The sequence below is a fragment of the Schistocerca nitens genome, chromosome 11 (genome assembly GCF_023898315.1).
Source record: "Schistocerca nitens isolate TAMUIC-IGC-003100 chromosome 11, iqSchNite1.1, whole genome shotgun sequence".
Lineage (NCBI taxonomy): Eukaryota > Metazoa > Arthropoda > Insecta > Orthoptera > Acrididae > Schistocerca > Schistocerca nitens.
In genome coordinates, this window is record NC_064624.1 from 154,491,336 (window position 1) to 154,504,974 (window position 13,639).

General features: G+C 45.7%; 1 protein-coding gene across 2 annotated transcripts in view; it reads right to left on the reverse strand.

Moving 5' to 3' along the window:
- The window catches only part of LOC126213511 (zinc finger protein 227-like), a 129,056-nt gene that overhangs the window by 92,372 nt on the left and 23,045 nt on the right, over positions 1-13,639 (reverse strand). Inside the window, exon 2 of one of the 2 annotated variants that reach the window (XM_049941343.1) lies at positions 3,902-5,106. The exons of the other annotated variant lie outside the window; for it this stretch is intronic. Within the exon in view, the coding sequence (XP_049797300.1) occupies positions 4,083-5,106 (1,024 nt within the window). The 3' untranslated portion in view covers positions 3,902-4,082. Of the gene's footprint in view, positions 1-3,901; positions 5,107-13,639 lie in introns of those variants that run through there. 2 annotated transcript variants of the gene reach the window in all.

Here is a 13,639-nt window from a genome sequence, read left to right on the forward strand (position 1 = left end):
CATGACTATTAAATTTTCGTCTCCCTTCACTACCTGAATAATTTCTTTTATCTCATCATACATTTCGTCAATTTCTTCATCATCTGCAGAGCTAGTTGGCATATAAACTTGTTCTACTGTGGTAGGCGTGGGCTTCCTGTCTATTTTGGCCACAATAATACATTCACTATGCTGTTTGTAGTAGCTTACCCGCACTCCTATTTTTTTTATTCATTATTAAACCTACTCCTGCATTACCCCTATTTGACTTTGTATTTATAACCTTGTATTCGCCTGACCAAAAGGCTTGTTCCTCCTGCCACCGAACTTCACTAATTCCCACTATATCTAACTTTAACCTATCCATTTCCCTTTTTAAATTTTCTAACCTACCTGCCCGATATAGGGATCTGACATTCCACGCTCCGATCCGTAGAATGCCAGTTTTCTTTCTCCTGATAACGACGTCCTCCTGAGTAGTCCCCACCTGGAGATCCGAATGGGGGACCATTTTACCTCCGGAATATTTTACCCAAGAGGACGCCATCATCATTTAACCATACAGTAAAGCTGCATGCCCTCGGGAAAAATTACGGCTGTAGTTTCCCCTTGCTTTCAGCCATTCGTAGTACCAGCACAGCAAGGCTGTTTTGTTTAGTGTTACAAGGCCAGATCAATCAATCATCCAGACTGTTGCCCCTGCAACTACTGAAAAGGCTGCTGCCCCTCTTCAGGAACCACATGTTTGTCTGGCCTCTCAACAGATACCCCTCCGTTGTGGTTGCACTTACGGTATGGCCATCTGTATCGCTGAGGCACACAAGCCTTCCGCCATCCGTGGTTCATGGGGGGGGGGGGTAATGAAGGTAATAAAGCCAAAATAAGCTTATACAAAAATGAAATTCAAGCAGCATACTGTTTACTAATTCTCTGCATAATGTCCCACTGTAACATAATATATGCCACAGGTCCCACAATAAAGAAGGTCTAATGGTTTTACATTGGTTGATCTGGGCGGAATCTCAACAATTCCTGACAAATGTTTCAGCCAGGAATTGCTGCACGTCACAATGTTAATGTGACGGTGCACTGTATTGTTGGGAGGTGGGGGACGAAATCTTCACTTAAGAACAGTTGATGAACAGCTTATACAATTCATTTCTGCAACATGGTGAGGTACTTTACACGTGTCACTGTTTGTTCAAAAACGAATGGCCCTACAAATCCTCTTGCCAGATATGTCACCCACATTGATAATCCAGGAAGATTAACAATTAATTATTCTATAATGTGAGGTTTATCACTTGCCTGGCACACACATTTGTGGTGATTGTTGATTCCATTCAATATAAATGTTATCAGACCAAACATGGCTTCAGTCAGCTGTTTGTTATTCAAGTCCATTCACAGAATTCAAGGCACCTATCCAGATAATCTTCATTCACTGCATGAAGCAACCTGGGATTGTAGGGTTTCCACTTTGCTTGCTTTAACCCATTAGCTTACACAGCCACAGATGTCAAGTCTGTTATTACATTGCCAACTGTGAGATGGGCTTAGCATCTACAGTGTTTCTTGGTGTTTTTTCTTTTCTGTTAATAAATAACATGACATGATATATACCACTGGAAACCTGAGAAATGATTCTATTTACTATTGTGTAACACACTCAATTTGCTTCAATGTTTTGCGAGTTACAAGCAAACACTTTCAGGTTTTGTCAGGTTAATCCACCCTCCCCCCCCCCCCCCCCCCCCACCAATTTCATTAACAGCCTCCAGAAATTGTGTAGTGTGCAAAGCAAGGAAGAAGAAAATGATACACGATACATGGTGTGATCATGAGGGATGTCTTGTGTGACTCTGGGTTATTTCGGTTTATTCCCCAAAACCACCTTCCACTTCTTTACAAGGTGACTTACTTGGAATTTACAGCCACTCTTCTTTACTGGATAGCCGGCTGCTGGAAACCCTCTTGACTCCTCTGTCGAGTAATGCTAGGTACAGGAATTTTTAGACTCTTTCTACTTATGAAATAAGTAGACACACAAACTTTGCTTTTCATCGATTAACAATGTATTTGATTTTCATACACAATCAAACCTCACTTTCAACATAAATATATAACTTCCGGTAAGTCTCTCGTACAATTGAATGTCAGAAATAAATTGCATTACACTTAAAAGAAAGTTAGCTTTGATACCATAACTTTTCTTAACATAAATCAGAAAATGAGTCTTGGTAGGTAGGATTCTACCGTCCCACACTCATATCCAGAATATTGTGTGTTCGAGATGGTAGAAGGCTTAGTGGTTCTAGAATTTACTCAGAAATTCTCGAATCACTACAATGCATGTATTTCTTTGGGTATGCCTCATGAACAAAAACTTCTAAAACAGTATATCTTCACTCCTCAACACTTCAATAAATAGTAAGGATAGATTTCTAAAGAATTTCTATAAAAAAAAAAAAAAAAAAAAAAAAAAAAAAAAAAAAAAAAAAAAAACTATATGAGTTTGAGAAAAATGTGTAAGACAAAACTGTTGATTTTCGTACATTTAAATGGTAAATATTGGGTACTGTGGGGAAAAATATTAGTATGTCAGTGGGTTGAAATGCAGCAACACTTGATTTGCTTACACCTGATTCACACACAGCTTGCCGTATAGACTTCTTTGGAGATCTCGTGAATGTTTGTACCACTGCATCCACCCCTACTTCATCCACTGCCAATTTTTTCCTGCCACATCATCCCTTCTTCAAGATTATGCATAATTTTGTTATTGTTACATGTGATGTGCCATCATCTATGTACTGCTTTCATGTTTTCATATTTCCAATAACATTTTCAAATCCACTTTCTCTGCTACGTGGACAAGTTTCTAGCCACCTTGTTATCTACATCTACATCGATACTCTGCATAGCGGAGGGTACCCTGAGCCACTAATCATCATTTCCTTCCCTGTTCCACTCAGAAATAGAATAAGGGAAAAATGACTGCCTATGTGTCTCCGTATGAGCCCTGATTTCTCGTATCTTATCTTTGGGATCTTTATGCGCAATGTATAATGGAGGCAACCTGCACTCAGCTTCAAATACCAACCCTCTAAATTTTCTCAGTAGTGTTCCTTGAAATGAATGTTGTCTTCCCTTCAGGGATTCCCAGTGGAGTTCCCAAAGCATCTCCGTAACAGTTGCGTGTTGTTCAAACCCACCAGTAATACATCTAGCAGCCCACCTCCTAATTGGTTTGATGTCTTCCTTCAGTCCAACATGGTAGGAATCTCAAACACTCAAGCAGCACTCAAGAATAGAGTGCACTAGTATCTTCCTCTGGTGTCCAAAATTAAAGCAACAAACCGCTGTTTCCCCATCCTGTGTCTAATTCGTGACGTAATCATACAAACTGTCAATCAGATGTCCGTACGTCCATGTACTGCACTGAAGACATTCTGGTCAATGCACAACCACGCCAATGTCAGGGCACCTATGAAACGAGATAGTGTTTGCCAGGTATCCCCACATCCACAAGCACTATGTACACAGTCACAGACAGTGCACTACAGCACAGAGAAGATGCCTACGAGGATCTCTGAGGTGGAGGGCCACAGAAAGAGAGGAAGCAAAACAGTCGCAAACTGATGTGGCCCGATGGCTTAATGTGAATCGTTCTGTTGTTTCCCAGATGTAGATATGCTTTATAGAGATTGAAACTGTATCCTGAAGACCAGGGCAGGCTAATCACACGTGACACCATACTTGTTGGGTTTGTTGATTTATCATAACAGTTAGGAAGGTCTAGGGAATGGTAGCAGAGGTGGTGGAAGACTTACTCGGCTCATTGTATCAAAATGTTCTTTAGTTTTAGAACAGTCATAGTAAATATATAGATAATTTTACAACATTTAATGTCAAATAAAAATTTGTAAAACGTACTGCACAAGATCAGCCCATTTCTCTCACCGCCCTTCTTCCATACATCATATTTATTGACTCGAAATAATGATATGTTATCACAAGAAAATTTCAACAAGTCAGTGTCTTACAGTAAGGATACAGGACACACCACTACATCTGCGGACACAGTCCACAGCACGCGGATCCTACGAGGAGAGATCCTGAAGGACTTCACACCCATTTATCGTACAGGACTCCAAGTGGGGGAGGCCGGCCACACAACTGCCGACAGTCTGCGCCTCGACGTGGCAGTCCGACAGCCGCAGCACGCGCAACCTCTCCAGATAGCGTAGATCTGCGAACGCGTCCTCCAAGAGGCGTCGGCAGTCCGAGACTTCCAGCTCCTCCAGTGTCGCGCTGCAGCCCCGCACGAAAGTCAGGCTGTGGAGCCGCTGGCACCGGACGTACAAGGCGCGCACCGGACCCAGACTGCAAAGTCTCTCGAGGTGTTCGTCCCGGATGTACTTGCTGAACACATTCACTTCCTCCAACACCGGGCACACGGTAGCGTCCGCTCCGGACGTCGGGACGGGGACCTCCGAGGCACTACCGCGGCGGCGACCATTCCCGGAGAGGAGGTCGCGGTGTGCCTCTCTGACCCTCACGCGGTATGCCTCTCTGACCCTCAGCACGGAACCGTCCTCACTATCAGCTTCGCAAACCGGCCCGGCAGATTCACACGTACGGTCAGACGGGTTACAAAAGTACGACTGTTCTACGATGAATATCCTCCTCAACGTGAGGTGGTCGACCCACGACAAGTAGAAAAAAATATTTTTCTGCATCGAGTGGTCTATCACCAGGCACTCGGTATCGAAACACCGGAAGTAGGGCTCCCACCTCGCTGCGGTGTTGCCGTAGTGGTAGAAGACGGTGGCCTCCGGCCAGGCGACGTGGATCCCGAACGTGCCGGAGTAGAGGAGGTAGAGCGTTTCCAGCTGCGGCACTGCACCCGCCATAGCTAGCACTTCCCTCCCGATCCCGTCGTATGCCCAGCACCGCCAGCGCCTCCACAGCGACTTCTCCTCGCGTAGAATAGCACGCCACCTGCTGCACGTGTGCGAACACCACGTCAAGTCGAACGGCCACAAGTAGGAGAATATTTCGATGAGAACCTCGTCTGGAAGGTTATCTATTCCACAGAGAGCTGTTCCCGGTGCTACTGTCTCTCTGTAAACAATGAACAAATTGAAATAGCAAGTTATGTAATGCTGCAGAAACATCTGCAAATATACAAGGTGGTTATCATTAGACTTTCACTACTAGACAAGGCCTGCATGATAAATGAGTTACTGTAGGACAGTGAAACGTTTTGGAAATATTTGTAAGGATATGCAGAAGAGAATTAATTAATAAACCATGGAAAGAAAGATATTTTAATTTGCAGACAAGTGGGTACCATTTGTAAACTGTGTACCAAGTTCACATTCCCGGTTACAAACATTGCTCAAAGTGACAACCCTCTGCATCCGCAACATCCCAGAGCTACTAAGAGATGCCATTTCATTTCACAACTGTTCACGGCACACTTCGAACAGTGGGCTACGAAATGTTTAGCTGTCGTTAAACGGCTCGTGCAATGCTTGAAGATTGCACATTGCATCCAGCATTCTCAGACAGGGCAACAGTAACTTCAACAATTTGTGGTACAACTGGTCATTGGCCTCCCCCAGCAACAATTCTGAAATTGCCAGTTAATTCGAACTCCCGACTCACATTCTTGTGGAAAGAGGACCTCCCTGAATTTTTATAATCCGTCAATACTCACGCAGAGCAGAAGCACTTTTGCTGTTGTTTTGATAAAACAACTTTACGAGTAAAGTCCTGCTCACCTCGTCCAGACCAACATTGACTGCCTGAAACTGTAACACAAGTTGATGTTTGTGCTTCAATGTACATCATTGCACCAGTACTGATGTCTTAACAGCTGATCGTGACACTAACACTGCTAGAAAAGCACATGCTGCTGTACGCAGTCTGAACATCATTCCTGTACAGTTGGATACACTTACAGTAAATAGTTTTCCATCTACACTGGGTCAAGTAACAAATGTTCAATCATAACCACTCTGTACTTTATAACACTGTAATTCTGTCAGAGATGATGCAGGACATGGAATATCAATTGAACAGAATGAATAGAGCCTTGGAAAAATGTTATAAAATGAGCATCAGTAAACGTAAGACGAAGTTAACGGGTAGTCAAATTAAAATTAGGTGACGCAAAAACTAGTAGACAGATTTCACCATCTGGGTAAAAAATAACGAATGATTGTAAAATTGAAAAGAATAAAAAATGACAATAGGAAAAAAAGTGAATTGCAAACACTTGATTAAGGATGGGTTCAAAGCAGACAATATGAGGAACATATGCCTGGCTTTTGCTAATGAGCTAACGTTGCTGGCAAACAACATGCAAGAGACTTCTGTGCAATATAGCTCCAAGGACTGTATTTTATATGACATGCGAGAGCCTTTTATGCAACCTTGGCACTGAGGCAAATGCATTTGTTCAGATGTAGACTCTTTACAGCAATACACCACCATTCTCACCTCATCCTTCACAGGACGTAATCACCCCACCAGTCTAGTTCAAAACCAGATTTCCCAGACCACCACATCCAATTCCAGTACCACTGATCCCTCCAAAAAATAATTTAGGAGTACACCTGTTTTCAATCAGTATTATCCTAGTCTCGAATGTAGTAATCAGCTACTTTGACAAGGCCACGACTCCCTAAAACGAGGTACATTCTGTCTGAGATTTTGCCCACCACACTTAGAATAGCTTTTCATCATCTTCCCAATTTCCGCAATAGCCTTGTCAGACCGTGTGCACCTTAGTCACCCACCTCCCTACTCTGTGACTGTCCCCACTGCAAGACTCACCCTATGCACCCTCCTACCACCACCTTTTCCAGCTCTGTAACTGGCAAAACATATAATATCAAACGGAGAGGCACCTGTGAAATGACATGTCGTATACCAGCAGTTACGTAAGCACTGTTCGGCCTTTTACATCGGCACGACTACCACCGAGTTAGCAGTTGCAACGAATGGGCGCAGGCAGAGGGTGTATATCAGCAGTCACTATAACATCACAGTCGTGACCTCAGAGCCTGTTTCACCACACGCATTTTCTAGACTCTTCCCCCAGACACCAGTTTCTCAGAACACCACATGTGGGAACTGGTGCTAAAACGTGTCTTCAGTTCTTGCCACCCAACTGGCATTAATTTATATTGATTACTTCAGTTTCAGCATTTCTTCACAGCAACTATTCTTTTCTTTACCCATTTTTTACTTTTCTGCATCTTTCACTTTCTGACCTGTCTACTTACTGCCGTGCCCGTCCCACCTCTATCACATACAACGCAGTTAGCTTCCTGTTCTTATTAACTTGTGCATGATGTTTTAGCACTAATCTCTGTCTTGCATATTACCCTATTTTCCACCTTTAAGCTTTCAGGTTTTCAAATCTTGCCCAGAGCAGTCCCCAACAATGAGTCTTTCCTTCCCATCCTTTCCGGCAAGTCTACCCTGAGTTGGAGTTCTGGGCAACTTTTCCGAACTCTACTCCTTTTTCTAAACCTCGACAGTCCTTTACCTTCAACCCTCTTCCTCCCCCTTCAATCGTTCTGCCAGAAGAAGAACCCACTGGCTTAGAAAGCTTGCATACATACTACCTTTTATGTGTGTGTCTCCTGACACCACTTGGTGAGTCAATTTTTTATCTATCCAATTACATTATGTTTTCAACAACTGTATTTAACAGCAGATAGATCTATTGATCAACATCCACGAAGCATATCAAGAGAGCCAAAGCCATAAACTAACTTGGAGAATGAATCTCACAAGATACTGTTTTGAGGTATAAATTTTTCTGTCCTGTCTAATTTGATTTTCCTTTGTTTCAGAGCTTCTATTTCATTGAGATCATCCGACATGGGGACTGCGTGGTAACCACCTTTTGTAATTTTTTGTGTTTATGGTATGTGAAGTTTAGAATTCAAATATACCTCTCCCAAAGCAATTCTGTGCAACTCTCAAAAATACACGAGTATATTAACTTTGAAGTTTTCAACGTTTTTTAATATGCTAAACTAAGGTCTAATTAGGTATCTTGAACAGAATGACCCCCTCAATACCAACCAGTGTGGTTTTTGAAAACTATAGTCACCTGAAACCTAACTCACACTTTTCCACATGACATACTGAAAGCTTTGGATCAATGCAACCAGGAATATGCAGTGTTTCTTGATTTCTGAAAAGCATTTGACACAGTATTGCACATACGCTTATTGTCAAAATATGATTGTACGGGGCATCAAGTGAAATTTGTGACTTGATTGATGACTTTTTGGTAGGGAGGACACAGCATGTTATCTCGGATGGAGAGTCATCGTCAGATGTAGAAGTCACTTCGGGTGTGCCCCAGGGAAGTGTGTTGGGACCCTTGCTGTTCATGTTGTACATTAATAGACTTGCAGACAATGTTAATAGTAACCTCAGAGTGTTTGCAGATGATGCCATAATGTGAAATGAAGTATTGTCTGAAGGAAGCTGCATAAATATTCAATCGGATCATGATAAGATTTCAAAGTGCTGCAAAGATCGGAAACTTGCTTTAAATGTTCAAAAATGTAAAATTGTGCACCTCACAAAACATAAAAACGTAGTATCCTATGACTATAATGTCAATGGATCACTGCTGGAATAACCAACTCATACAAATACATGTGTGTAACTCTGTAGGTATATGAAATGGAATGATCACATAGGTTCAGTCATAGTTGGTTGGTTGGTTGGTTTAAAAGAAGGAGGGGAGGGGGAGACCAAACGGCTAGGTCATCAGTCCCTCGTTCCGATTAAAATAATTCCACAAGGGTGAGAGTAAAATAACCGAGACATACAAAACATAGCTGGAAGAAAGGAGAAAGCTACAAGAGTGACAGAAGAGCAACAAACACTAAAATGGACAAAACCAGACAAGAAAACCACACAGAGACACAAGAAACACGTAGAAGAGATCAAAACAAGAGAGCAGATTACTGTGGCTGGCTGACCATGAGAATAAAGAGGAGAAGCCAGCTACTCTGCAACTCATTAAAACCTACACCCTAAAAGCACTAGGGTGGAGGTCACAGAGCAACAAAGTACATGCGCTAAAACTTAGATCAAATGATAAAACCCACCCTCACGAATAAAATGTAAAACTAAAGCTGCTGTTGAGTCACTGTCATCAGACACCGAAGGTAGGGTGCTGGGAAAATTAAAAGCTTGCCGCACAGTGGCTAAAAGTGGGCAGTCCACCAAGAGGTGGACGACCGTCATTTGTGAGCCACGGCGACACCGAGGTGGGTCCTCGCGACGGAGGAGGTAACCGTGCATTAACCACGTGTGGCCAATATGAAGCTGGAAGAGTACAACTGATTCTCTGCAAGAGGGCCACACGGAAGACTTCCACACGTACGTAGTCTCCTTAATGACACACAGTTCGTCGTGCATACTGTTACGCCATTCCGTCTCCCGAAGCCGAAAAACCCTGCGGCATAAGACAGAATGCAGATCAGCTTCGGAGATGCCCGTCTCCAGAAGTGGTTTCCGCGTGGCCCGTTTGGCCAGCCTGTCGGCAAGTTCGTTGCCTGGGATTCTGACGTGTGCTGGGGTCTACACAAACACCACTGAATGACAGGACCATTCGAGCGCATAGATGGACTCCTGAATGGACACTACCGAAGGATGGTGAGGGAAGCACTGGTCGATAGCTTGCAGGCTGCTCGAGTAGTCAGTACACAAGAGAAATGACTCCCCAGAGCACGAGCGGATGTGCTCGAGAGCACGAGATATGGCCGCCAGCTCTGCAGTGAAAACACTGCAGCCATCTGGCAAGGAGTGCTGTTCAATATGTCCTCCACGAACATACACAAAGCCTATGTGACCATCAGCCACTCGGTGTAAACCACTTCAAGGCCACAGTACGTGGAAAGAACCGAGAGGAAGTGATAGCGGAGAGCCGCAGTGTTAACACAGCCCTTAGGGCCGTGCGAAAGGTCCAGAAGAATCTGAGGCCTAGGTGTATACTGTGGAGGTGTACGTGAATGGACCTCGAGGAGGAGTGGTAACAGGGAGGACTCCAGTTCAGACAGAAGGGACCGGATGCGAACCGCAATCATAAGTCCTGACCTGGGACGCCGATGTGGGAGATGAACCGCCGTGGTTGGGAAAAGGAGACGGTAATTCGGATGCTCAGGAGAACTACGAACGTGTGCAACATAACGGGTGAGCAGCTGTTCACGCCTAATCTTCAATGGAGGGACTCCAGCCTCCAGCAGGACACTGGTCACCGGACTCGTCGTAAAAGCTCCCGTCGCTAGGCGAATGCCACAGTGGTGCACTGGGTCGAGTAAACGCAATACTGAGGGTGCCGCCGAACGTAAACCAGACTCCCGTAGTCGAAGCGGGATTGAACGAGGGCTCTGTATAGCTGCAGAATTGTAGAGTGATCTGCACCCCAGTTGGTGTTGCTCAAGCAGCAGAGGGCACTGAGATGCTGCCAGCACTTACGCTTAAGCTGACAAAGGCGAGGTAGACAATTCAATCGGGTGTCGAAAATCAGTCCTAAGAATCGATACGTCTCCACTACAGTGAGTGGATCACCATTAAGGTAAATTTCTGTTTCCAGATGAACGGTACGACACTAACAGAAGTGCATAACACACGACTGAAAACTGAAAGCCGTGGTCTAAAGCCCACGACTGCACCTTGTGAATGTCTCCCTGTGGGTGAAGCTCAGCAACACCAGTACTGGAGAAGCAGTACAGAAGGCAGAAATCGTCCGCATACGGAGAAGGTGAGACCAACGGCTTCTGTTAGACCGTTAATAGCCACTAAAAATAGAGACACACTCAATACAGAGCCCTGTGGAATGCCATTCTCCTGAATATGGAGAGAACCGGGTGAGGCACCGACTTGGAACGGAAAATATGGAGCGACAGGAAATTTTGGATAAAAATCGGGGGCAGGACCCGGAGACCGCACTCCTACAATGTGGCCAGCATATGATGTCACCGGGTCATGTCGTATGCTCAAAAAAGATGACAACCAGATGTTAGCATCTGGAAAAGGCTGTTCGGATGGCAAACTCGAAGGACACAAGATTATCAGTGGTAGAGCTACCCTGGCAGAAGCTGCCCTGACACGGAGCCAGTAGGCCACGCGACTCCAGAACCCGACCCAACTGCCGGCACCTCGTACGTTCCAGCAGTATACAAAGAAATTGTGGGGGCTGATGGGCCGGTAGCTATCCACAACAAGTGGATTTAGACTGGGTTTGAGCACCGAAATGATGGTGCTTTGCCACCACAGCGATGGAAATTTGCCATCACACCAGATCGAGATGAAGATGATGAGAAGATGTCACTTGCAGTCAGACGAGAGATGTTTAATCGTCTAATTGTAGATCCGATCTGGTCCAGGATCTGTGTCGGGGCAATGTGCAAGGGCACTGAGGAGCTCCCACTCTGTAAATGGGGTGTTATAGGGTTCACTGTGGTGAACACGAGGACTTTCATTTCCAGGCACCATTTGAGGGTGCGAAGGGCTGGGGGGTAGTTCTCCGACACAGAGGCTCGAGCATAGTGCTCAGCAAAGTGCTCGGCAATTGTGTTTACGCCGGTAGGTAACACACCATTGATGCTAATGCCAGGCACACCTGTCGGGGTCCGGTACCCAAAAAGATGCCCGATCTTTGTCCAGACTTGGAAAGGTGACGTACGACACCCAATGGTCCACACGTACCTCTTCCAACACTCCTGTTTCCATCATTTTATAAGCAGGTGAACGCGAGCACGGAGCCACTTAAAGGCTATTAGGTGCTTACTTTGCTGTAGAGCTCGCCTACACTCTTTAATTGCCTCAGCAACTTCCGGCGACCACCGAGGGACTGTGTTTCCCCGGGGGCACCCTAAACAATGAGGGACCGCATTTCCTGCACAGAAACGATCATTGTAGTGACCTGCTCAACGACAACATCTATGGCACAATGTGGGGGAGATTCAGTGGTGACAACAGAGGTGAAGGCTTCTAAGTCTGCCTTGTTCAAAGCCCATCTGGGTAGGCGTCTGTGGGCATGACGCTGGGGGAGTGACAGGAAGATGGGGAAGTGGAAACTACCACACAGGTCATCATGTGCTCTCCAGTGGATAGATGGGAGAAGGCCAGGACTGCAAACTGAGAGATCAATGGCTGAATATGTGCCATCTGCCACACTGAAATGTGTGGGGGCACCTGTATTTAAGAGGCAGAAGTCAAGTTGTGACAGTAAATTTTCGACCTCGCTACCTCAGCCAGTAAGCAAGGCGCCACCCCATAAGGGGTTATGGGCGTTAAAATCTCCCAAAAGTAGGAAAGGTTTAGGGAGTTGATCAATCAGTGCAGCCAATACATTCAGGGGTACTGCACCACCTGGAGGAAGATATACATTGCAGACAGTTATTTCCCGTGTCGTACTTATCCTGACAGCCACAGCTTCCAGAGGGGTTTGAAGGGGCACAGGTTCACTACATACCGAGTTCAGGACATACACGCAAACTCCACCTGACACTCTTATTATAGTCGCCACGGTTCCTGTAATATCCCTTACAGCTTGCGGAGGGCAGGGGTCCACATTGCCGGGAACCAAGTTTCCTGGAGGGCATTGCAGAAAGCTTATCAGTTGCCATAGCTCAGCCAGGTGGTGGAAAAAACCACCGCAATTCCACTGGAGGATTGCACCTCATCCTCAGACACACAGCTTGTAGGTAGTGGTGGTGTGGGTGCCACCACGGTGCCTTGATTCTTGGAGATCTTTTTCTTTTTAGGTTTCTCTCCCTGCTCCTTAGGTTTGTCCTGCTGGGAGGGCTTCACTGATTCAGTCTCAGGGACTGAGGAGGACCGTGAAGCCCTACGACCAGCTACCTGTGGTTGCTTCAGCCACTGGCAGCTTTGCCACTGGTAAGAAGGAGTGATCCAAGGGATACCTCCTTCCTGGAGAGAGGAGCCGAAGACGACTTACGCTTCCTAGGCTGAGAAGTGGGGACTGACGTCCCCGATGGTTGGAGGGGGGGGGGGGGGTTGCTCCTGAAGTAGGTTGTGCAGGAGCAACAGGGAGGGAAGTGCCCCCCACCATCAAGGGAGCAGGTGGAGTCTGACAGCTCTGAGAGCCAACTGTACCCGGCAGAACGGAAGATGGTACAACCGTTGTCATAGCAGCAGCATAGGTTGACATCATATGCACAGGATGTAGCCTCAGTGTAGGTCAGTTGGTCCAGGGTCTTGTATTCCATTATTTTTCTTTCTTTCCGGAGAATCCTGCAGTCTGGCCTGCAAGGCGAATGGTGCTCTCTGCAGCTGACACAGATGGGAGGTGGGGCACAGGGAGTATTGGGATGTGAAGGACATCCACAATCCTGACAGGTGACGCTGGAAGTACAGTGGGAAGACATATGGACGAACTTCCGGCACTTAAAGCACCACATCGGGGGAGGGACATACGGCTTTACATCACAGTGGTAGACCATCACCTTGACCTTCTCGGGTAATGTGTCACCCTAGAAGGCCAAGATGAAGGCACTGGTGGCAACCCGATTTCCCTCGGACCCTGGTGGACGTACCGGATGAAATAGACACCTCGCCACTCTAAACTGGCGCACAGCAAAAGAAG